The sequence below is a fragment of the Platalea leucorodia genome, assembly GCF_965183815.1.
Source record: "Platalea leucorodia genome assembly, chromosome: 5".
Classification (NCBI taxonomy): Eukaryota; Metazoa; Chordata; class Aves; order Pelecaniformes; family Threskiornithidae; genus Platalea; species Platalea leucorodia.
Genome location: NC_138827.1, coordinates 53,994,930 through 54,020,671, shown reverse-complemented (window position 1 = coordinate 54,020,671; position 25,742 = coordinate 53,994,930). Strand labels below are relative to the sequence as shown.

At 39.5% G+C, this 25,742-nt stretch overlaps 1 protein-coding gene across 4 annotated transcripts; it reads left to right on the top strand.

Moving 5' to 3' along the window:
* Nucleotides 1-55: 55 nt before the first annotated feature.
* On the top strand, nucleotides 56-21,219 carry TRMT1L (tRNA methyltransferase 1L). 4 transcript variants are annotated; one of them, XM_082314668.1, is made up of 16 exons: nucleotides 56-320; nucleotides 3,229-3,381; nucleotides 4,549-4,611; nucleotides 5,978-6,091; nucleotides 8,300-8,364; nucleotides 8,925-9,054; nucleotides 10,885-11,008; nucleotides 12,080-12,159; nucleotides 13,098-13,344; nucleotides 14,320-14,532; nucleotides 15,799-15,989; nucleotides 17,348-17,426; nucleotides 18,222-18,388; nucleotides 19,046-19,105; nucleotides 19,524-19,650; nucleotides 19,780-21,219. In XM_082314668.1, exons 1-16 carry the CDS (start codon nucleotides 200-202, stop codon nucleotides 20,093-20,095), a joined length of 2,250 nt encoding a protein of 749 aa, XP_082170794.1. In that variant the 5' UTR covers nucleotides 56-199; the 3' UTR covers nucleotides 20,096-21,219. The 4 variants fall into 4 exon arrangements, with proteins under 4 accessions (XP_082170794.1, XP_082170793.1, XP_082170792.1 ...); XM_082314667.1 differs by having other exon boundaries at nucleotides 4,549-4,659; nucleotides 19,049-19,105; XM_082314666.1 differs by having other exon boundaries at nucleotides 4,549-4,659.
* Nucleotides 21,220-25,742: the final 4,523 nt, after the last annotated feature.

The window sequence follows — 25,742 nt, the reverse complement described above, 5'->3', positions numbered from 1 at the left end:
CGAGGCGGCCCTCGTCCCGAGGCGCTCTGGGAAATGTAGGCGGTGCAGGCCCGCCTCCTCCCCGCCGTACGTGCCGGGCCGCCAGCGCCGTGCCTCCGCTCCCGCCTCCCGCCCGAACGAGAGGCGTGTGGGTACGGCGGCGCGTCCCCCTGCCTCGGCTCGCCTCCCGTCGCCCGCCGCCGGGCTGTCTCCGGAGAAGATGGCAGCGGAGGAGGCTGCAGAGGCCTCGCTGGCGCGGCTGTCCCCCGAGCGGAGGCAGCCGGGGCGGGAGAACGATGATGAGGAGAACACCGGAGGCGGCGGCGAGACCGCAGCGCTCAGTGAGGGCCGGGCGTGGGGGGACCGTGAGCGGGCGGGCGGGCGGTGTGGCGGGAGCGGGGAGCCGGGCCCTCCGTCCCTCTCTGAGGGCAGCAGCGCGGCGCCCGGCTGCTGCCCCTCTTCCCGGGTCTGCGCGGCCCCGCCGTGCACGGGAGGTGCTGGGGGCGGGCGGGCGCCATGCGGAGGCGGGAGAGGCGCTTTGAGAGAGCCCCGTGGAGGTTTGAATTTACAGCCGAGCGCCTGGAGCCTCCTTTCTCCCTCCACCTGCACCGTGGAACCCCTGCGAGGGGAACGAGGCCCGGTTTTCCCCGTTTTACCGACTTCTTCGCGTGGGACCGGGCCGGTGCGGGGCCGGCGGCGGCGCCACACGTGCTCCCCGCGGCGGCCGGCCCGGCCCCGCGGCTCAGCCTTGGCGGTGGCCGCGGCGCCTCCCGCCGAGCTCCGAAACGGCGAACGCGGGGCTTGTGCCGCCCTTTCCTCCCTTTAAATGTAATGAGGTACTTTTATGGTTGGTGGTGAGCTTACATTATTTCAGCCCGTGGTCCACCAGGTCCCGTTACAAACCGGGGCCTGCTGGAGGCGGGGTGAGGATGCGGCGTGTGCCGTGCCGGCTCTGCCCCATGCGTTTTCCCCTCTCGGTTTTTTTGCCAAATGTGTTTAAACTGGTTGTGCCAGTTTTCCAGCCGCGCCAAATGTGGCATTGATGCCAGTCATTTCCTACTGCAGTCTCAGAGTTGAAGTGAACTGACTCTTCTAATTAAAAAAAAAAAAAAAAAGTATAATTTACGCTCTCGAAGGATTATGATGTTTGTGCATAATCAGTGATTCCTGATGGGCTTTTTAAAAATCCTGCAATCTTGCTTCGGTAACAGCCTGCTTTTCTTAATCATTTAGTGTGAAAGTTTACCTCTCTTCATGTAGATATGTGTATACACTATGTGTACATATATGCATACTCTCTTTTTCAACCATTTTAACCTATACACTTGCTCTAAAGATGCAATTTAACTCTGCTGGACTTCAGTCCCTGCTATGCTCTCACTATGCATTTTTCTAACAGTGTTCTCACAGTTTTTCTCACAGCACGTGCAGTCATACTCAATCATTGTTCTTCTTACGGATTTCTTACCAAAAATCCCTTTCCTTCTTAATTTTATTTCTGCCTTTCTATTAATAAAGTGTGTAGAAACTATCACCAGGCATCTTGCAACTTTTTAACTGAGAAGTGGGCAGGAAATACAAGTCTGTCTCAGGTGAGTTGTCAGCTTAAAAATAGATCTGTGAGAAATACAGCAGTGCTCTCTTGAGTAGCAATGCTGGTCTTGATATATTTTAAGGTAGGTAGAGTAATTTTACTCTGTGCTTCTGTCTTTCTAAACAATTTGCCTAACCCCTGTCTTCAGGTATTCCTTCTTTTTCCTCTTTCTGTTTTTTTTTTTTTTTTATAATAGCAAAGATTTGTATCCAACTGCAGTGTTTAAAAGCAAACAAACAAAAAACCCCAGGGTGCTAGCAAGAACTGCTGTAAGATCCTTCCAGCCCTTACTGTGTCCTCAGTAGTAGCCAGGAGTAGATGGCTAGGGAGGACTAGCAGAACAGAGCAATCATACATTAATGCATCCTCCAGAAATATCTTCAAACACAAAAGTTTGTTATTCCCTACTTTCTTGAGCCAAAGGTCGTATTTTCATATTTAAAATCCCATAGTGGATTTCTCTTCCATAAAATTCTCACTTTGGCACTCGTAGACTTGCAGCATCCACAGCAGCCTGTGGCAGGGAGGTCTGCAGCGTTAACAGTAGGTCGTGTAGAGAACATTCTTCTGCTCTGAATTTCCAGTTGATACCTCCATTTGGTGCATCCCAGTTTTTGTGCTGGGATAGGCAGTGAGTGGTTGACTTCTGTGCTCTCTGGATCTTACGATTTTATAGATATCTGTTGTATCCAGGCTGAAAAGTCATAGCCTGCTCTGCTGCTTCTCAATAGCTAAGAAGTGATGCCATAGCTTTGTTATTTCTTGTCACCCATTTTTGAAACTTTCCTAGTTCTACCGTGTTCCTTTGAAGACTGGAGGATCAGGGGCCGTACCGTTCAATAAGCAGGCTGAGCGGAGCTATCTGCATCTTTTCCTAGTACTTCCTAATGTCAGTTGGTGGGCAGAGAGACCCACTGCTTCTGGGGACTTACACCTCTTCCTTTCGTCAAAACTGTATTTTAAAATCCCAAGGTGGTAGTCCTGACTGCTGATGTTCAGCTCAAAGTCCATCCATTCATATGTGAAATCAAAATTAGGTTTTTTTCCCCTAAGTCAGCCACTTGACTCTTTTTTGTCATTTTATTGCCCAGTTACTCAGCCTCTTAAGTCCACCCATCTCTGTGCTACCACAGAGAAGTCATTCATTTGCAAATGCTGATGGCACCAGCAGTTAACCATCATCAGGGCCTCTGATGATAGCAAATTCCCTCCTTACTCCCCTCCTTTTTTCACATTGTTCAACTAGTCATAAACAGTTCTAAACTTCTGTTTTCAAATTTTCTTAGCAGCTAGTATATTATTAGGAATATTTGGACCTCCTCCTTGCTTACTTTGTCTTGCTATTTTGCCAGAAAATAACATGTAAATATTGTTTTGTTAACTTTAAACATCTGATGATACAGATGGGCAAATAGTTCCGCCTCTCCAGGATGGCATTATTTCACAGTCGTTTCCAAGGATGAGCGATAATTAATCTTGTATTATTCTCCAACATACTGTTTTGTTGTTTGGTGTTTTTTTTTTTTCTCTCTTTCACACTTGTAGTTATTTTTGCCTGTTAGAAGCACCAAATTATTGGAAACAAATGAACATATTTGTATAATTCAGTTATATCAACAACACTTCAACTGCTTTTTTTGTTTGATTTTATTCAGATGGTGTGGTTGTCTCTGGAAAAGTAAAAAGCAGCAACCTGGATGTGAAAGTTACTGAGTCAGAATTGGAAACTGAAGAAAAAGGAACACAGGAAGAATCCACAAGGGAATCTGATAGCAACATTTTGGATGTATCATCTGATTATCCAAGAGGTTTGCTAATAAACTCTAAGAATATTTGTGTTGTGTGCTTGAGGAAAGGAGGAGTAACGGTAGAAATAGTGGGGAAGAAAGGTAAAGGGAATATGTGAAATCTCATTTTCCATACATCTGATAGGTATGGATACTTTTTCCCATGCATCTGAATAAAATATTTTCCTAAGGCATTGGAAGTCTCTTTCAAATGAGATGCCATTTTCCCCTTACTAACATTTCTAGAAATCACTGCAGAAATTCAGACATACACAGTGACAGAAAAGAAGTCAAGGTTAGATGAGGTATGGTCTATGTCAGGCTCTGACGCTAAAAGCACCACAGAGAGCACAGAAAATCTGTTGTATCTAAGCACAAAAATTACAAGCTAGGAATTGCTTTTAACCCTAGCTTTAAAACTCACCTCTGTATCTTGAGCACATTGATCAATTGCTATCTTTGTTTCACATAAGAAAACCGGAAGACTAATGTTGTAAAAACATTGTAAAGGTTTAAAATCAGTACAGAATCAGTATTACTGTAAACCGGGATGTTCTGTGTGCTGAAACCAATAAAGCTGATCTATTGGATAAGCTAATTCTCTTGTTTTTAGCAAATTCTCCACTGTTTCCTTTGACTGATAAGTTGAAAAATCAGGAGGTAAATTTAAAGGTTAAATAGTCTCCTAAGGGGAGAAAAAAAAGTGGTAAAATTTGATGTATCCTGGCTATACAGTGAGTAATTGTTCCTTACAATTGATCCACTTCTAGCTGATATTTTAGTTTTGCCAGACACTTCATAGGCTATTTTTATACTACTTTGTGCATGATTTGCATTCACTAATGATGCTGAGCAGGAAAATCAGGAGTAAAAGGTATGTGACTTGATCTTTTCAGCTTGTTTTTTTCAAATGAAGGTCTTCCCAATTTGAGAAATTTGATGTGTGTCAGCATTAAAGAGCAAGTAGAAATATATGGAAATATGTGGATCTTATTAAAGAGCCATTCTGGGAATTAATTTTGCAGTCATTCCTTCTAACATGGAAGTTAAAGGATACAAACAAGTATTCCAGTTCCAATGACTATTACTATAGTGTTAGATCTGAAATGATGCATAAAAAAATAGCAGTAAACTAAAAATAATTCTTTAACTAAGAATGTTTAACTTCTAAATATCTCTGCTTTTCAGAGAAACATATTTCAATTCAAAGACATCTTGCTGACCTAGAGAAGCTAGCTGACCTGAAAGAAGGTGAGTTTACCATGGCAGTATCCCAGAACACAGATCTTCATGTTACAGGTATCTACATTTTTTCTTAGTTTTTGTTTTTAACACGCTACATATATTTATAATGCTTGAAGACTAGGGGCTTCATAAAGAATAGCTTTATAATTTGTTCCCTTGCTTTTCATATGTTGTACTTCCTTCGGTAAATTTAAGGCTTTAATGATTCCTTTCCATCTTTTTCCTCTGCATTGTAGCATTTCTAATGTTGGCAGTGTGCATGGATCAGCAAAATGTTAGTTCTAGCTATACATCAGCACCTTAGTCTCATTTTTATTTTGCTTCAAGTGCCACGATAACAGGGAAGCTAATTGTTGCCTTTGCAGTGTTTAAATATCAGTTTAAATAAATATGTATTCTGTTTTGGATGGGTTTTTCCCCCACTCTGTATTCATTTCTGTTCCCGAGGTGTATTGGAGGATTGCTTTAAGACTGCAAAGTGTTTTTATTACAATTTTTAGTTTTTCTCTGATTATATGTATGTATTTAGTGCTCGTAGTGGCAGCCCTTGCAGCTGAAACTAGTTTTTATTCACAGATCAAGAAAAACATCAGGGTCCACATAGGATTTGCATCATACGGCTTTTGCACCTTTTAGAGTGGCCACTGATGGAAATAATAGCCTGCCTCCATGTCTGTTTAATTGTACTAACAAATATGCCAAAAACTTCTGTAGAGAGTTTGTTCCATTTTTAATGAGGATATAGATCATAAGTATCTCCTAAGCTTTACAACATAGTCTCCCAATAGCTAGTTTTTATTTAGGTTAGTACTTCAAGTGCTTCAACACCTTTGATGTCAGATAATCTTGCCTTTGCTTTTTTGTCCCTTATGCAGGAAAAGAAAAATTAGGTTAACATAGAGTACGTTGTCTGTTTTATAGTGTAAAAAGATACCGGGTGCTTGTTTTATCCAAAAGATTCAGGAGGAGGAAAGACAGATTCTTGTTCTAACCTCTTCAGTTGAAGTTTTTTTGAAACATTGCAAGTCTCTAGACTTAATCTATAAAATTCTGTTATACTACAATATTCATCAGAAGTTGCATTAGCCTCATGTTGCTGGAGTAAAAAATACTAGAAAACAAAAACTAAAGGTTGTAGCAGTTAATGGTCTTTAAAGCAATAGTGGTTCTTGTCTATATTCTATGGAGTAGAAAGAGGCAGTCCATAAACTTGAAGTTTGTGTATGCCTGAAATAGAATATTGGGGGAACTAATCTTTAACTCCCATTGATAGTACCTTCATTCTTTTTTCTCTTAACATGCATCTCTGTTAACATCAGTGGTAACTGCATTTCATATGTTTCTCATACTTCTTGTTTATTTGTGTTGTCAGATGAAAAGAAGCCTTGTCCATTGTGTCCTGAGGAGAAATTCAAAGCTTGCTATAGTCATAAACTCCATCGTCACCTTCAGAACTTGCATTGGAAAGTTTCTGTTGAATTTGAAGGTAATGGCAATCGTATACAAATAGTAAATATTAGAAGAAATTGTCGACATGTAGGACATCGTTCTGTGTTTCATCTTTTTAAATTCCTCTTGACTTAGGCATCTTGTTACCAGCTCTGAACTAGAACTGTGTTTTGATGTAATGAATTTTGACCTGGGATATAAAATGTAAATGTAAAATAGCTCTCTATTCTTCTAGATGCCAAAATAGTTACAGTTGTGCATTTTCTCATTTTAAAAAAACAACAATTGCTTGGCATGTCATGAAAATTACTATAAAATTTAAAATATGTATATAATGAAAATTACTTTTAATAAAAGTTTTGGTTATATTGTGAATAATCAGACATACACACACTGTCACGGATGAGTGGTTAGGTTGCTTAAAGAATTGCCATCAAAGATATTTGCAAAAGTGATTTTAATAGAAATTTATAAAAGTGTGATTTAACAAAGTTCAATGGTAAGGTTCACGCTGTTACTTATTAAATTAATTGAATATATATAAAGAAAAAAATTGCGGTAGAAGCGAATTAGAATGATTTATACAGAGACTGAAAGTACAAGGGAGTATAGGAGGTTCTCCCATTGAGTCACAAGGTTCAGAATGGACCCTCTTGCTTTCTAAACTCCTTCTCAGAGAGGAGCCTAGGTGTGGCTGGATCCAGACTTCGCCTTAGACTTTATCAACCGTTTATGTCTGAGGATTATATCTGTCTAGCAGCAGTTTAAGGTTTATTCACAGTTAAAGAGAGAATCACAGGAATTTAGCAGCAATTAATCATTGGTTAATCTACCATTTCCAAAGTGATTAAATAGGATTTACTACAATATTTGAATCGATTCACACACACAATATGCATATAAAGGTACCTGTCAAAAATTCCCCTTGAGCTAAGTGAAGTACTCACTTCAAATGATTGTCTCAATGGGCGAAGGTTGAGCCTCAAGGAGTGAGGGGGCTCCTGGAGTTCAGCCCAGGTCCTGTCTCCAGGCCTCTGAACTTTGCAAAGTTAAGAGTTCGCAAACTCCGAGAAGCGTCCCACTCGGAGGGAGATACTGGGCGCAGCCTGCAGTGGTCCAGGAGAGCTCAGAGGGTCTCACGTGGTGCCGCTCTCTATAGGGTTGAGAGATGGTTGACTTCAGGCATCAGTAAATGTCCATCCTGGCCACAATCGGGGTCAGTAATTACCGGAGTTCTCAAAAATTCCAGTAATGCTGGTACCGATCCTCCCGTACCTATCTGCCCGAGTTACAATCCACAGTGATAGGTTCCAGGGCTGTCAGGGGATGACGGGTTGTCCCCCGCTTGGCCAGGCAACCGGAGCTCCTGGTACGGTCAGTGCTGCTCCCCACCTTAGCCGTGCAAGAGTTCCTGGTACGGTCAAGGGACGCGTAACTGCCAAACTCATTGCACAAAGGCCAAGTCTTGAAGGGAATTCCTGAGATTATAAAGCAGTCCAGGAGGCGGAGGGGGGAAGGCACCACGACACACACGTGTAGTCCTTTTTGGCTCTATTTAGTATCAGTATTTAGTAGCCTTACCTGTTTTTTAACAAACTCTGTGATCTGCTTGTCAGATGCGTTAAAATCCTTACAGGAAGTTTAAGAAGGAAAAGAAAATGAGCAGTATGTGTTTTTAAAGAACTAGGTGTATGAGTTTGCAGGAAATAAAATACTAATCAGGCAATGGACAATATTAAAATCAAATTAAAAATGATCTGACTGGAGCTCTGTTTTTGTGTGCACTAGCAGATTTCTTTGGTTTGTTTTGTTGTTTTTTTTTTTTTCTTTAAACCGTGGAACATATGTTTTATAGGAGTAGTCACACAATTTTTTTTAGCCAGGTAACAATAATTTTGTAAAATACTCACAAGCACTTTTGAAAGTTATATACCATATAGCCTAAAGACTCGCTGTAGCTTTGTAGGATGCTAACAGAGTTATTAAAATGAATTGTCTGTATGTAATTTTTTCAGATTTTAAAAATTTATGATGTATAATTAGCTGATAAATTTCTCTGTGCGGAAGGCAAGTTTATCATATAATTGGTAATTTTCTCTTGTTGCTGTCTTGTGGCAGTATTTGGGCATCATAAATGAGACCATGCCCTAAAAATAAAGAACATTTTTAATCAGAGTTTGTGGTATAGGACATATGCGTTCTGTTTACTTACTGTACTGTGATGTGACAAGAATTTGTTTTCCAGGGTACAGAATGTGCATCTGCCACTTACCTTGTCGTCCAGTAAAACCAAACCTCGTTGGAGACCAGGTAAAAATGCTGAATCACAGAAACGTCTGTTACCCTACGAAGTGGGGGAAATAGGTGATTTAGGGGAACTTCTGCGATCTACTTAGTCTCAAAATACGTCTTGCTATCCAGTGTGGGATACCAAAATCTTATCAGTCCAGAATATAAGTATCTGATATAACCCTTGGGTAGTTGAATGTAGTTGTATCTCTCTCTTACTTTGGTGGGTAGCTGCCTAGATCATGTAAAACACCGTCACAGTTTGGAGTAAACAGTAGCTTTGTGTGGAAGAGATGGCGGGTTCATTAGGCCAGGCGATGGATGCTTCTCAGTTCCTTCCCTGTGTGCTGAGTATACGGAGTATTGGCAGAGTTTAGTCGGTTGTGGTGCTGTGGCGGGATAGCTGTGCTGTGCTGGCTCTGTGGGTGTGATTATTTACAGTCTCTGTGGCTGTAGGTTCAAAATATTTTGTATGCACTAGAAGTAACAGAGAGATGACTTCTTCATATGCCTGTGTTCTGGTATAGTTCTACTTTAACCATGTTTATGTATTCTGAAACTACACATATTATATTTTACAGACAGTTTCAAAGATGGGAGCCCATTACCATTGTATCATCTGTTCAGCAACTATCATGCGAAGAACTGACATGATAGGTCATATTAATCGTCATGTGAATAAAGGAGAAACTGAATCAAGGTTTATTACAGGTAGGTTCTTCTATAAAACATTCAATCTTTTTATACTATCTAGCACATGGAATAACTATGGTATGTGGGTGAGAGACATGAGAAGAATTCCGAAACAGATTTAGCTTTACTAATGAGAAAGCTGCCCTCAATATTTCAGAACTTTTTTTTTACCTCAGAGGTGTAGCAGTGTTGTGATGTAGTCTCTGCATTGACCACCTACTCTGTTCTTATTGATAAATAATAATCCATTCACAATTAGTTTAATGTTGTAAATGTAGGCTTCTGTCTCTCCAAAAGAATGGAGGACATGGAATCCATGCAACAAAATCTGTATAGAGAATTTAATGCCTGTTTATTTGGCTGTGTGTGTTTGTAAATCAGTCTTGAGTAAATCTCTGCAATATAAAAATCCTTTGCTTTTTATCCAAACTGCACCAGCATGGATTCACAAAACAAGATGACTTTTTTTTCAGTCCTGGAGAGTCATGACAGAGCTGTCCGTAGTTCTTTGGTAAATGACAATCCTGTCTGACTTTCTCCAGAATTAGACTTGTGTTTCTAAACTTGTATAAACTCAATTGGAAGCATTTTAAATTATTGGAATACCAAATCTTTACTTTTGCAAGTTGTCTGTTCTCTACAGCTGTCAAGTAAGAAGCACATTATTGAGTAGCTGTTGTGTAAAAATTAAGGCTGTTTTGCTACAGCCCAGACTGTTACTGTTGAAAATTGGTCTGATTTTTTCTCTCTGTGTAGATGTATGGATTTTATCTAAATATAGTATAATAAAGATGAGACTGGGAGCTGTGAGGGTCACGCTTCTTTCTGTTGCCAATATGCAGTTTAGGAGTAGTAGTTTAGCATCTGGGGATCAGTTTGCATGTCTAAGAACTGATAATAGTACATATTCCATACTTTATATATATATAGAGTTTGTGTTGTGAAATATATTAATCTGTGTATGGTTCCCTTCAGAGCTGTTAGTAAAGAATGGCCCATTTGTCATTTTTTAACAAAATGCATGTGGTTATTTTTTCTCACGGGAAGAGGAGAAATTCAGAGGTCAGATATTTTATGCTTTGGAGGTGCTTCAGCAACACTTGAGGGCTGTGAACATGGAGCACGTGGTAGAGAGGTTCACAGATATGCAATCTGTGTATTTTAAAGCACAGAGACAGGCAAGCTGAGCACTGGAAGGTATCTAGTTGATAGCTAACAAATTTTTCCTGGTCATTCCTGAGTAAATTTTGCTACTGTTAGACTGGGGATAAATTGCTCAGAGGAATGACAGCATGTGTTTGCAGCTGTCAAATCAGAAAGCTTGTTTTGCCACAGACTATTTCATACAAAGCTTAAGTGCTGAAATTGTCCTTATGCTTGTGCTGTCTATACACGTTTCATGAAGCTATTTGATAACTTTTTGAGGGATTTTTGCAGTTCATTGATATACATTCAGGACTATGTTAATAGGGTTTTAATTAATTAGCAATGTATTATGTTTGAACATGCAGAACAAATGTGCTAAGCCTCAGGCTCAGGGTCTTGCTTTCTTAAATTTGAGTGGATACATAGGAGCCTGACTGAGAAAGAAATCTGGTGTTTTATGGGAAGAAAACCGTGGTAGAGCTTGATCGTTATCTGCCACTCTTGGGACTAGAAGATAAATTGTTGCCTGCTTTTTTCCCCCCACATACTAGTTAACTGATCCATGTGTGCCGCTTGGATTACTGCATAATCCAGACTTCATGCTATACGGGAGAAAATTTTCAACTTAATTTATCAAATGTGCTAATGTTAATTTCAGTTCTCACTAACTCTTTCCTTTCCCCCACAATTACTTTCTTTTAGTTCCTCCTCCCAAGTCTTCTCATGAAGTGCTGAAAGAGTCGGCCACAGATGTGCAGGTTCTTCCCAACTACTCCACACCTCAGAAAACAGATTCCTATTTTAATCCTAAAATGAAACTCAACAGGTAAGAGAACAGGGAGTGGGAGGATGCACCAGAGCGGTGGTGAGTTTGTAGTGAAAAATACTCATGTGTTTTGAAAAGCAAACCCTGCAAAACTTTTGTTCAGAGGGCAGGAGAAATAGTTTTCCATCAGAAAACTCTTCTTGACAAATAATATTTAAGCCCAAGAGCACTATATGGGAAATACTGTAATTTCTGAAGCGATTAAGTATTTTTTTGTAGTGAGTAGTTTATGGAGAGGAACAGGATTTGAAAGGAGCACACTTGTAAACTAACTTCATTGTATACACATAAGATGTTTTTCTGTGAATCTCCACAAGATACCATGTATAGTCACTGCCCTCCTCTAACTGAACAGCAGCGTACCTACAATTTACAGTTTTCATATTCTAGGCCTGTTTCTCTTGGGACTCATTCTCTCAAGTGTCTTACTATTTGCATTAAAAAAGATGAAGGAAGTAACATTGTCTTTTTTTAAGGAGAGTCATAAATGGTGTCTGTACCACAAATAAAAGGTGTGAGCATTGATACCAACGCATAGGACTGGGCTTCAGCCTATGCTGACCCCTCGTGTTCTCAGTGCTGTTACTATTTGAGCTTCCAGGTTTAAAGTTAGTTCAGATATGTCTGTGACAGCGAAGACATTCCTCTGAAGAAGGCCGTTGCAACTAAGGCTAAGGCCATGTCTAAAAGAGCAAGGCCCGTTCCTCAACACAGTGGAATTTCATTGCCCTACAGTAATTTCTGACACCTTTTTAAACACAGAGCCATTAGTACCGTAGTATCAGATTGTGCCGGGAAAGTAAGAAAAACACTATTTACTTTTGAATGCTAGCCACTTTTTCCAGTGTTAGAGTAACTAGTAGGTTGATTCAGGATCTTACCTTCTGAATATCCTGCTGTAGAATTAAACTTTTAAGGGTAGCTGAGGATTTTGATTTACAATTCTTCTGTGTAAAAAGTAGAGTTTAGCTTAAATGTTCTAGTATTATGTTCAAGGGAAATAAATAAGGAAGAGGAAGGAAAAATATTTTCTCAACTTACTTCCTATGACTATTCTTTTTTATTTTCAAGGCAATTGATCTTCTGCGCACTAGCCGTTCTAGCTGAGGAACGTAAGCCGATAGAATGTTTGGATGCTTTTGGTGCCACTGGTAAAGTCAATTTCTTTAATCTCTTGGCTAATATCCAATAGTATGAAGCTGCAGAAATCAGTAGTAACTGACATCTCATATTCAAAAATACTCTGAGGTACACAATAATTTTCTTCCTTAGGCAGGCAGTCACTAGCTTCCATGCAAAAAAACAAGCCTTCAAGAGCCTGGTATTAGACCTTTTAAAAAGACTGTAAATAATATTAAATCAAAGCTGAGTGGTCTCCTTAAAATCGATTGCCTTAACGTCCATGAAATGGCATCTTCTTAAACTTGCGTCCAAGGTCACCGATCTCTTGTGACTCCGTGGCTCTGGAATCTGGCTGTAAAATCAACCTGTAGTTCAAAAATGGTGATGAATCCAAGCTTCTATCAGAATCATCTCTTAATTGATTACAAAAATTCTGAACATGAACTAAATGTAAAGTAGTTATATCAGTGTCTGTTAACCATCTGGAACAAAAATCTGAAGACATCTGGATTGCTGCCTCATCAGCCAGCTACTGTAAACTTAAGGTCGGAGTTGAGAACAGCAGTAACTGCTCAGCATTTTGCACAGAAATTCTTGATAATTAATTTATCACCATTCTGAACTAGGCCAGACTTCACAAATGCACCTTGTCCTGCACTTCTACAATGTAATTGTGGACTTCACTACGAAAGTCAGCAATAAACATTTGGAGGCAGCCTAAAAAGTCTTCACAGTACCTATTCTCATGTTTGTGTTTTGCTGTGGTCTGTCACAGGAGTCTGTCTGCTACACTGGAGTGTTAAACAAGCCAAGGGGCTTTCCTGTAGATTGTGGGTCCAGCATCACACACACTTCTGTATTATAAGCATTTAAAAGGATGATTTTTTTTTTTTTTTCTTAGTGGGTTCAGCAACCCAGAAACCAACTCCTTATTCTGTCACAGAGTTACAATTCTGTCTTTCCTTAGGTATAATGGGATTACAATGGGCAAAGCATCTCAGAAGTTCTGTGAAAGTTACAATTAATGATTGTAATGAAAATTCTGTGACAATGATTCAGGAAAACTGCCATTTAAACAAAATGAAGGTGAAACTGAACGCTAAGGAAGATGACAATGACGAAGCTATGGGAGATGGAGAAGAAAATACTGACACCATTGAGGTGACAAAAATGGATGCCAATGTTATAATGCATTTGAGATCGTTTGATTTTATGTAAGTGTTGAACGTTTCTTAATAATTTTCCGGTTTGATAATGACACCCCCCACCCGATCTCGCAGTGTATCATTATTTAGGGAAGTTGGAATGAAAGAAGCTACGAACAGGCAAATCTCTTGGTATTTTAAATGTAACTGTGTTGTTCCAGAAATGGTGTGGGAACATAACTTTAATCTGAAATGTTTTAGAAATCGCTGGAAAAATAGTAAGCCCTTCTGACACCCTGAATGGACTGTAAACGTACATGAAAATTTTAAGCCAAACTATTTTTGGTATAACTTCATTGTTTGATAAAGAGAAATGATTTATCTTTTCTTGTTTGTTTTGTTTTTCTTAAAACTTTTAATTAGTTGAAAATTCATACCTTTGCATATTGTTGTGTAGGACTTTGTTGCATCTCTTGTTTTAATCCATTTTGCAGCATATTCATTTTCAATTAAAGTAGGCTAATTCTTCCAAGTTGGATTTATAGATGCATACATTCAAAACGTATACAGACATCAAAATAAGTGATGGGACTCTTTTTGTGTTGATTAACATCCAGATCTAAGCTAATTAAGCAGCAGGTATTCAGGCTGAAAATTAGTCTAATTATTTAGTACATAAACTGGAATGCATACATGTGAAGATATTTTTGTTTTTAGAAGTTTCCCTTTGTTTTAAGGATGAAGGAAGCATCAGGCCAATATTCTTGTAAGTTGAATTAGTCAGTGGGTCAGGAGGCAAAAAAAACCCCGACTTGCTGGCTTTGTGGTGATGTGGGTTTTTCCAGCACAGTGCTGCCCTGGCTCTTGCGGTTTGACACTTAAGTTTTCCAGAGTAATTCATGAAAGGTGTACTGTAAATTTTAGTCTTCTCATTTTGTTTTAAATATGATCATAGGTGAAGCTTATAAAATAGTGTTTTCCTGAGATTAAAGCTAAACTCTTGAGCATCTGTAGATACTCGGTGGGATTTCCTTTTTTTTTCAGCCATTTGGACCCCTTTGGAACTTCTGTGAATTATCTGGATTCTGCCTTCAGAAATGTGAGAAATCTTGGAATTGTGTCATTGACGTCCACAGACATCAGTTCTCTGTATGCAAAGGCTCAACACGTTGCCCTGCGTCATTATGGATGTAATATTGTCAGAACAGAGTACTACAAGGAACTGGCAGCCAGAATAGTAATTGCTGCTGTGACAAGGTACTGCTAAAACAAATCTGCTCAAATTCTGGTAGAAACTTTAATTAGAAAAGTACTAGCGATACAAAACCTAAGACTGCTGCTGTAGGTTGTACATGTTCAGTTTCCAGAATTCCTTAATTCTAAAAGCCAGGCTTCTTGATACAAAATTAACGTTTCATATTTTATGTGTGCTGATACGGGATGATGTAAATTTTAAACTAAAAGACTGGGCAAGGTGAAAATGCATAAATAGGGTAAGGATTTGGGATGGTGGGGAGGTTTTTTGGTGGTAGGGAGGGATGGTAATAGAAAAAGTAATAGCCAGGCTTGCCTGTCTGCAAACTCTTTTATTCTACTGTCAATTTTGTCATTTTAGTGCTGCATAGGACTTCGTAAATATTAATTAAGCTGCTTGAATGGCTTCTAGTTAAGCATTACAGTTAGACTTGCTTCAGTGGAAACTGATGTTTGCCCCAGGCCCTCGTGCTTGAGGTTAAAAAGATATATGTAATTACTAACTTGTGAAATAAGGCATTTGCATATAGATATTCTCAGTAAATTCAATCTGTTAAATAAATGAAGACAGAAAACCTGGTCCCTAATTGAGGAAAAAAAGATACAGGCAAAAGGATGGGACAGCTGCTCAGGAAAGACAGGCGGATGAAATAAAGTGCGCACAGGTCTTCAGAATGCCAGAGCAAAAATACTGACCTGAATATGTTTAGATTTTACTTTTCTATCTCCCTGCCTATGTGAAGTTGTTCCTTGTAGAATATTCTTAGATACAGATATGCTGCTCAAGCAAAGTTTTAATTTTGTTCTGGGTTACATGCTCCAGCTCCCCTAAAGATTTCTTCTTCCTTCTCAATGCTTACCTGGTCACTTGCCTTCCCACAGTCCTTATTTAATTAACATTCGATGATTTACCATCATGTGTGTCCCTCTACATCTCTGCGTTCTGGGATTTTCATTTAGTTTGTTTATATTTTTTGTTACAATATCCTGGCAATAGGTAGGTATTTGGATAGAAAGATGATGCAGATGGCAGACCAGTATTTCTAGACGTGATAAGAAGTAAAACAAGATTTACTTAGGCTTCCAGGAAGTAGACAAAACTAGGCACTTAAACAAAACTTTCTCCTGATCACTTTCTCAGATCTTTACTACCTCTTTCTAGAAAGTGGATGAGCTCTCAAGAATCTTTCAGCAGGTTCAGGTGTCCGTGGCAATCGTAGTCTGCTGCTTTCAGTACACTGTGGTTTTGTGCTTGTTTTTCCTTCACAGAGCTGCAGCTCGCTGTAACAAAGGCATTGAAGTTTTACTCGCAGTAGCTCTAGAACATTTTGTTCTAGTAGTGGTCAGAGTTTTAAGGGGACCATCTCCTGCAGATGATTCAGCAAAGAAAATAAGATACCTCATCCATTGCCAGTGGTGCGAAGAGAGAATTTTTCAGAAAGAGGGTAATATGGTAGAAGGTAAATGGATTTTCCTTTGTACTTTCTAGAAGGTCTGATTCCTGTATCTCCATTGTGTGCTTGTTTAGGCCTTGTTTATATTTACATCCCTTTAGTAAAGTAATAATTCCCTTTAATCTAACAATGAGTGTATTATATGAGGTGGAGAAGGTACCATGCTTTATGGTAGTGGGTTAGATAGTTGTCTGCATGGATTTTGCTGTAAATGTACAGGATTTCTTTCTAGATAGGACATACTCCAACTAGCTGTAGCTGCGGAAGCTGCCGGGGTTGCTGGTATGCTCATGGATCTGTCCTTTCACTGAAGGGTATGAAGAGTGGGACAGTCTTTGCTACCGTTTGGTTCCTCCATACAGTGGCAGCTTGATAGATTTTGGTGTCAGGTTGTTTTTCCACTGTTCATTTCAGTTACCTTAAAATGTAGTGGCCTAAACAGTATCGCTTCCCCTCAGATGAGGGTGTATTCTGCCTGGCCTTGGGCAGTACCTGTAAATGCCTGATGGAAATATCTCGGCAGGTGTGGTAGGAAAGGTATGCAACCTTCCTTTAATTCATCTAACACTTGGTGGTAAATGAAGGCAGCCTCTAGGTTAAAAACCAACTGTTCGTGGGCTGTCTCTATACACAAGTTAGTAGAGGTAGGAGACAAAAATTAAGCTAGGAGGGAGCTACTAGCCAGATGGTAGTTCAAGTGAATCTAAAAGGAAAAAACTTGTTTCAAAGGTACAGGTTCTTCAATACCTAACTAACAGTGGTGTCTTGGAGCACCCTGCTCAGTCAGGTGCAGGAGCATGCAATGACCTTGTTTAAAAAGATTTTTAAAAACTTAGCTAAAGTTTTAAGAACAGAAATGAGTAACCGATAAGTACAGTGTTATGGTAGGGATCTTATTTAGTAAATGAATTGTTTACTTAATGCCTTAATTGCACGCAAGCTGACTTATGGCTTAGAAAACTTGTAGGTGGGCTGTATTTTGTAGATGTAATTGGCTGATGTCTGAAGTTTTTTTTTGTTCTTTACTGTTAACCTGGACAGCTACTTATATAAGTGTAGGAAGGTTAACAATTTCCTTGTTACTTGAAGTCTGCCAAGAAATATAGGAATTATGTGGCTTTTTAGTTTGATTTTTTTTCCCCTTCAATGTTTTAACAATGATTAAAGATCAAGTCATCAATCGCTAAATTCTCATAAGCACTGCTTGGCAGAAGTGAGAACACTGTCACACTGCTGCTGTTGCTTGCCCTTCCAAATCCCTCCACTGAAGTAAGCTACTACTTCATATCTATGTCATCTCTCTCCAGTAAAGTCAGCATTGCTGACTATTTCAAAACAACTTAAATCCTGTTTTTCTGTTGTAGAAAACCCTTATCAGCAGCTGCCTTGTGATTGTCACGGCAGTATGCCCGGGAAGACGGCAGTAGTTCTTGGTCCTCTCTGGTAAGCACAGAACACAATACAGAATCGGAGAATAATTTAGGTTGGAAGGACCTCTGGAGGTCAGCTGTTCAGTCATGTAGCGAAAATGCAAGTCTGCTGGATGTTTTAGCACTACAAAAGGCAGTATAGCAATCGGGCTGAATCCAGGAAACATTTAATTGATTTGAATTCAGTGGGGTATTCAGTTTTTGCTTTTGTTCATAAGAGTTCAAACTGGTTAATAAATAATAAGAAATTTGCTTTAAATTTCACGTTCAGTGTAACTTATGTAATATGTCCTGCACAGTAGAACGTGGCTGTGTGTTCCTCTAGTTGCCAAATGTTAAGCAACAGTTTGTTACTTGATACTTGGGAAGAATTTATTTAGTAAATCCTTACATGTGCTCATGGTAGTAAATAATACACTGCTTGATAATTAATACTTAGACTTTTTCTTGTGAGAAACAAGAATAAATCTTTTGGTAAGTCTTTTAACCATTTCAGTATTAAAATTCAGCAGTATTAAAAATGGTTGACAATTGACAGTACCTTTCTTCTGGAGGTTAAATTACTTTTTCAACATCGTAGGGCAAGTCAGTGGTGGAAATAAAATTACCATTGTTGAGATCTTGATTTTTAACATGAGAGCAGTGTTACTGTCATTGAAAACAGCAATTCAGCATCGCTAAGTTAAGAACACAGTCAGCCTGATGCAGCACTTTGGTGTAAAATAATTGCTGATCAGTTTGGGTGAGAGAGCAACTTACTTGCTTTCATTAAGAAGTCTTAACTTTTCACTTGTCTTGTATTTCATAGGTCAGGAGCCCTCTTTAACACCGGATTCCTCAGAAGAATGCTGTTTGAGGCTGTCCAGTATGGTCTGGATGAAGCTCAGCCGCTTTTGAAAGCATTAGTTTGCGAAGCTGAGTGCACAACTTTCAAACATTTTTCTACCCATAGTCCTTGTGATGAGAACAAACAAGGTGAGAAAAATGGCAGACTGCTCACAAAAAGGACTGGCTTTGTGGTGATTTAGAGAGGTACTGCTCTTTGATAACTTACTACTAACAGCGGTGTATACATAAAAAGGTCAAGAAAACGTTCGTTGCTTTGAACGCAGCGTGGGGCTTGTCAGCTTTGTCAGAGCGTCTTTGGTGCTGCAAAAAGAATAAGGTCTGTCAGAGGCAGAGTGCTGGATTTAGACATCTTTAATGAGGACGATAGGTCCTAAACCAAATAAACATAATGGAGGCATGTTGACTACCATGAAATCCAGCATGTTCCCTGAAGTAGGTGGAAATACTAAGTGTCTGCTAGTTCTTTGGTGTATCCCGATCCCAATCTGAGAGCATGTCCTGTTAGGAAGAGAGGACTCCAGCTGTCATCGTTTGCATACTCTGCAGGGATTGCAAATCGGTGTGCCAAAAGAAATAGCTTTCTGTATGGGAATGCTGTTCTACTATTAAATGAAACTGTATTTTGAATATCCCCTCTAAATTCAAGGTACCTGTATGTATGCTTCTTACTATGCTTCCTTCTTTAGGCCAGAATGTAGTATTATTTCTTTCTGTTTAACCAAGGCATTTTGCTATTTTACTGTCTTACAGTAGAATTAATTTTGACTTTTAATTGTATTCTAGAAGAATGTGGTGTATATATTAAAACACCAAATACTTCTGCAGAGTCCTACTTGGTACACGGTAAGTAGATCGTTTTGGTGTACCTCTAGCAGTTTCAAATTAAACTATAATTTAAGTGATCGCTAAGCCAATCTAGGGTTCACATTTTTTTTATATTTAACAATACTGGTACTCAGGATTTATTTTCCCACTGAATACTGATCTTACTTTACCTTCATCCAGAATCATATTCACTGGTAAAGGCAGAATGCTAAATACTCCATGAAGCCTTCTTGACTTCACTTTTTATTACTGAAAATGGCATGTTAATTAAATCCAGGCTAGATTTCAACTCTGCAAAATACTACCTTATAAAAGCAGACACAAAGGTGTAGTTGCTATGTCGCTTTTTCTTGTATGTGCTGTCTTTGGCTTCGCTGGCATTTTTTGTGGTCTCACTGGATATTCACTGGTTTCACTGGCATTTTTTGTGCTCCAGGAAAAAGAAAAAGTGATGAAGTGATTCGAAATGCAGCCAAGCGACAAAAATCTGAGAGCAGCGCTGAGCACCCTGCATTTTACTACAATATCCACAGACACAGTATTAAAGGAATGAACATGCCAAAGTAAGGTTTTCATTTAAGCTCCAGTCTTATATTAGTATGACAACTGATATGTAACTTGTATTGAATCAGTGATATTAGCATTAACTCTTTTTTAAATGGTTTTGGGTTTGTTTGTTTTTTTTTTTTCAGGTTAAATAAGTTCTTAAACTATCTCTCTGAAGCTGGATACAGAGTAAGCAGAACCCACTTTGATCCTATGGGAGTTCGCACGAATGCGCCCTTGGCACAATTTAAGACTATTCTTATGAAGTACAGCACTCCCACGTACACAGGGGGGCAGGCAGAAGGCCCTGTCCATCTAGCTGAAGATGTCCAGGCAGGAGAACAGGCTCAAGCTGCTGCAGACAGCAAGGCAGAAGATGCTGAGTTTCTGGAAGATGATAAATCCGGAGTCACTGCTGCCATGTTCACAGCAGACTACCCTACTCACTGTGCAGCTGATTAATGCAAATCATTTTTTTTCATAGATCAGGATATTACAGACTTGCAAGCACACCCTGTTCAAGTAAGCCAATACTTCCTACCAAACTGGATTTTTTGAGTTGCCTGCTATTTTAATTTCAAAAGATGTTTTAGAATTATGTAGCAGAACTTACCCTGATCACAGCGTTGTGCGGTCAAGGTACTGTTACTGTGAGAAGGTCTCTGAGACAGTTACTTGCTTGTATGCTCACATCCACTTTCACACTGCGGCATTGTGGCTGCTCCCGAGTCTTTGTTAAAGCCTTATTGCTAGCACAGAATCCAGAAGGGTGGATGGGGCCAAAAGTCTTAAGCATTTCTGAACATGAGGTTGAGACGAAACAGAATATTCCTAAAATGAATCATTCCTAAAACGTGACTGGTTACAATTCAGAGGGAGGTCATGTTAAGATGATAAAGTATCACGGGATAAAATGGGATCTGAGTTTAAGCAAGCCAGAAATGCCTGACTCTGTGCACTTCTAACTCCAGATTGCACATGTAATTTGGCATTCAGTTCTGTTTTCATAATTCTGCCTATAAGCAAGGACCTAACACAAGTAAGAACGGAAAGGAATGGTTCCAAGACTGTTACTGAAACTTCAGTTTATAACCAAACTTTAGCGAATTGTGTTAGTCACCCTAGGTAGTTGTTTGTTCAGAGGTTACATTTGGTTGTGTACTGCAAAAAGGTACAGTGACAAAGCAACACAAGTTGAAGTTCTAGGTGAAGTTTTGCTCTGAATTCGTCAATGATGATACAATCTTAGCTGTTAAAAAGATCTCTTCTGTGAATGAGCAAAGATGCTGTGTGTTGGTAGTCGGTTCTGGTTTCCTTAAATATATGGCAGCATTCCAGCCAAATAAGCTTGACTTTGTCCTTTCTTTCCCCCAAGATTTGTTCAGATACCTCCGTATATTTCGCTTAAATTGGGAACAGCTGTCACAAGTGAACTAGTGCCAGTTTTTCACAGGTTTGGTGTTCAACCTGGCCCCCAGTGTTAGCTTTCTCTAAGAGAATATGAGGGGTGGTTATTCTTATTTAACCATCTCCGAAACTTCACAGTAAGAGTACTGCTTCTCTCTCATTGAGCACCAACCAAGAGTAACATGACTGATACATTCCTGATCATGCAAAACTTCCTAAGCTCCTATCAGGCCAGAATTAAGTTACTGCCTCTTATACCATCTTAAATTCAGGACTGCTTTGATAATGAGTTAATTTCATTCTGTCCTAATTGGGGAAAAAAAAAAAAAAAAAAAAAAAGAGGAGACCACTAAAGTGATAATAGATTGCACTTCAGCAGTGATACAGCAACAAACTTAAGTTTCCTTAAAAAATTTACTGCTTATAGTTCTTTTCTTTCTCCTTACATTTATCTTTCCAATTTGATCCCAAGTTATCTTTGGAAAAATTAGTGTTTCCTAGTTGTTCTGAACTAAGTATTTCTTTTTTTTTTAAGTGGAGAGACTGTTTGTTGGAAGGCTTTGCTTGCAGATAACACACTGCTCACTTCAGTGTTAATGTAAGAAGTGGGATACAGTCAGTCAGAAAGTTGGTTAACTGGAGCAAAAGGGAGTGTTCCAATTACAATAAAGTAGGCTAAAAAGAAAGTTTAACTGAAGCCTGTTGTGGGAAATATTTTTTTATTACTTTTGCAGCTCCTCCTAAGTAACAGAAGGTATTGTGCATCTTTTCCAAGTCAAAGCAACTATACCTTGGTGGTTGCAGCTGTGCCCAAGGAGGGGCAGAGAAAATTAAGCTCAGGCTTGTCCGTACAATTCCTGCTTTTGTCCCCTCTGTCAGATGGGCACAAGCCATTATAATCTGGGACAAGGAGTTTTGCCTGTTGTAAGTGACGAGCAGAAGAGGTGTTTGTAACTCAGGCCTGTGAGAATTCTCTTTCTGTTCAATAGTTGTCTCAGCTGTTCATCAGGTAGGGCCAGTCCTGCAGTAATTAGTTAACAGAACACTAGTGTTGGTTCAAGGCTGTTGTTTGGGGACTTCTCCTTGTTATTTCTTGATTCTGTTAGAAGGCATGACTAGTACGTTGTCCTCGTGTTGCATGGAAACAGGGTTTGGGGAGCACAGCAGTCTGCTTGGCTGTGTCTCCAAACAAGTCGCTAATGGCACAGCAGTGCAGAACGCTCTGTGCGCAACAGCATGACCCAAAGCAGTTTTGATCAGCTTGGGTAATCCATAGTGCCCTGGTTGGCTACTACAGTAGTAAATGTAGTAGTAGGCCGATGTTGCACCACAAGGCCTCGAGCTGATACCCAAGGTAGTACTTTGCCAGGCACTCTGTGCCACTATCGTAGACCTTCAACATGCAACAAATCTTTGTCAGATGGAGGTGTTCCTGCAAGTGGCTTGTGCTGAACAGAGAAGCAGAAGTGATGAACTGCTGGAACCATTAGTGCACTGATATGAGTATTAGGTTATCAGCTGATCAGCATGCTGGAGGACAAACACCAGCATGATGGAAAATTAAGTTTTAGGATATGAGTTAAAATTAAGTTTTAGGTGGTACAGTGGCACCTCTAATGCTTTGTAGCGGAGGGACATGTCCACCTACCCACTGCATACAGCAGGGAGTCGCTGCCCATGAGCTCTCTGGGTGTTTTCTGTTTGGCTGTGATTGAGGGAAGCTTTAAGGGAGTTAAAGCTGTTCAAAGGCGGCTATGAAAATCAGTGTCAGCACAGTGAGCAGCAGGAGTCCAGGCAGAAAGGGACCTCCTTCCGCAATCAGAGTTTAAGTTCAGTACATCTCAAGAAACCCTACTCTTAGCGTACACAAGCATTCCCTCTTAACTCAAGGTGCAGCCTTCTGGTTAAAGATTGTAATAACCATAGAGATAAAAAAAAGTGAAGTTCTGTTCCTTTCCTTGTTTTAATAATTTAATACTACCTCAACCCCAGTGATTCATTACAGTTATCCTACACTTTTTTCTGTTGAAGCTGCTTAATATACAATTAAATGCAACCAAAGTTGCTGTGTTTAACCTGAGTGCTGTGAAAATCCTTTATCCCATTTCTCAGGCTCCAAGATCTGATTAGAACAGAAGCACCTATGACAGGTCACTGGAAGAGCTGCTGTCTTCTGTGTGCCTCTGTATTTCTCATTCAAGGCACGCAACACGCACACGAGTTCAGTTGGTTTCAAAGGACTGTAACAGTGCTCAGGGCCACTCAACTTGGATCAACAGTGGTCGAGGTCAGCTGCACCTACTCACCCTTCCCTCCGGACAACCACAAACACGGCAGCACTAACAGACAGACAGACAAAAACTGTCCAAAGGGTTTCTTTTATAAATTATAAGAGGAAGCAGCAGTGGAATTTCCAACAGGTTGTTGATAACATTTTTGCTTTTATTGTCAATTTGAGAATTTCAGTGTGACTTTAGTTGGATACTAGAGCTATTAGGCTTACCCGTACCTAACACACATTATGTACTTAAAAAATAACATGGCTTTAAGAGGTGGAAGAGTAAAGTCATTTTGAAAATAAAATAGTTTATAGCACTAAAGAGTCACAGTGCAATCAATGGTTTAATCAAACAACTACATTATATATATAATATTTAAAGAACATAAATATTCAGTAAATTCACTACAACATGAAAATAAAAGCTTCACGTTCTCCCATGCTTTTTAAAGAACTGGGGACAAAGTGACAGACAGCTCCTAGACAGACTGCTCAGCTTCACAAACACCTCTCTTGTTTACGGGACTGGACATTACCTTAGCTATCACAATGGGAAGGTATGCTGCAACTAATCTAGAAGTTTCCCCATAAATTTTAAAGCACTTATTATCACTGCTCCCCCACCCCCCAGATTATATTTAGTGGACATGCACTACTAGTCTACACAATGCAACATTTCACCAGAAAGTCATGAATAACGTATTTCCTTAAAAACTGCCCCCTCTGTGTTCTGATACTTCTGTTTCATGTCACAAAACCCAAAATCTTTCCAGTAAGAGAAAATAATTAAGTTACTCAAAGAAGCCTGTGCAGTTTTCACATCGGGAAAAAGCTGATCTGAAACAGCAATCGGACTGGACACGTATTTACAAGTGCTAGGCTTGAAAGACAGAGCGATGGAAGGGTACTTCCTCCCCAAGAGAATCCCCGAGCATCTGAATACTTACGTAACCATATGCCAAAAACAGTCTAACTATGGGCAAGACAAAGAAGGAGCAATACCATATGGTTTAAAGTATATTACTTCTCACATATTGTAGCAACTTCTTTTGCTTCTAGCTTCAGGTGCTGCAAACAGGTGAAGGCTTCATCAGCAAGTCTTACAGCAAAGGGAATCTCACAGTAACATCATTTCGCTTAAGAAAGAATGCTAATAGGTAAAGCAACCCCCATTAAGTGACAGCAAGGTTCAGAGCGAGGGAAGAGGAGTTTAACATGCAAATGAACAGTAGCTACTGGACTTTACACTACAGCCTACTGCCAAGTTTTAAAACTTGAACCTAAATTTAAGACACTAAATGGTAAACTTTGTCAAGTACTAAAATTGCCTTCCAAAGTGCTAAGCCACATTTGTTAAAGCTATGGCAAAGAAAAAAAAAATATAATCTTCGAGCAGCTTACAGTTGAAGTCCTCCCTACTCAGACTGCAGCCTGGATAAGCTCACAGCTGGGGTGGCACGAATTCCATAAAGCAAAGCATTTCGATGTTGCATTATGTCCATGTGCTGGAATTCTGGGGATTTGCTTTTAAAAAAAAAAAAGTTTTCAAGACAGTTCTTTGCAGAAAGTTCCAATACATTCACAATAAAAATCTGTTATTATAGGGAACAGAATAGGGCTGTAAAACTTCCAAAGTATTTTGTTCAATTAAGCTTGTGAGGACAGGATAACGCTGCAACAGGGGCCAGACAGGAAGCTGCAGTGTGCATCAAGATTGGCACGTTCTACTTGTGGAAGAGTTACGGCTTTGGGTTGTTTGGGGTTTTTTTGACTGAAATATTTGTTAAAAAGCAAACCAATCTCATGAATCGCCTTGCACTGAAGTATTAAGCCCAGTAAACAGCAAGATTTTAAAGTGTCAGTTTTCTCACGACAGCTCTATTTGTTCACAAGAAAATGACTAATACATCTTTTCTAGGGAATCAATTACCTCTAGCTGCAAGACTATCAGAAATCAGTTCTCTAACAATCTTTTATATGGATAGCCATTAGCAAATTACAACATTTAACACACTCCTTGGCGTATGTTACTATTGAATAGACTTACTTTGCCATCCAATGCTCAATACTTCACAGAGGCTACTATAACTGTGTCAAATGTGTTAGAAATCCAGATTTACCTGGACAAAATTAAGACATTCCAAACCGGAACACTCGTTCAGTTATCATGCGTTAGGAACAAAAAAGCATGTCAAACACTGGAATGCACTGGAGAAGGTCATTTGGTCTCCTAGGGAAAAACCAAAAACCCCAAAACAAAGACTAAATTAAATACAACCCAGAATACTGTCTAATCATGTTAATAAGTATACTGAGAGAGCCTGAAGGCATCACGTGTATTGTCCATGAAGATAATGGTGGTGCCTTCTTTTAATATTAAAGAAGTCATAGCTATAAAAAGAGTTAGTCCCTTTCCAGCACAGC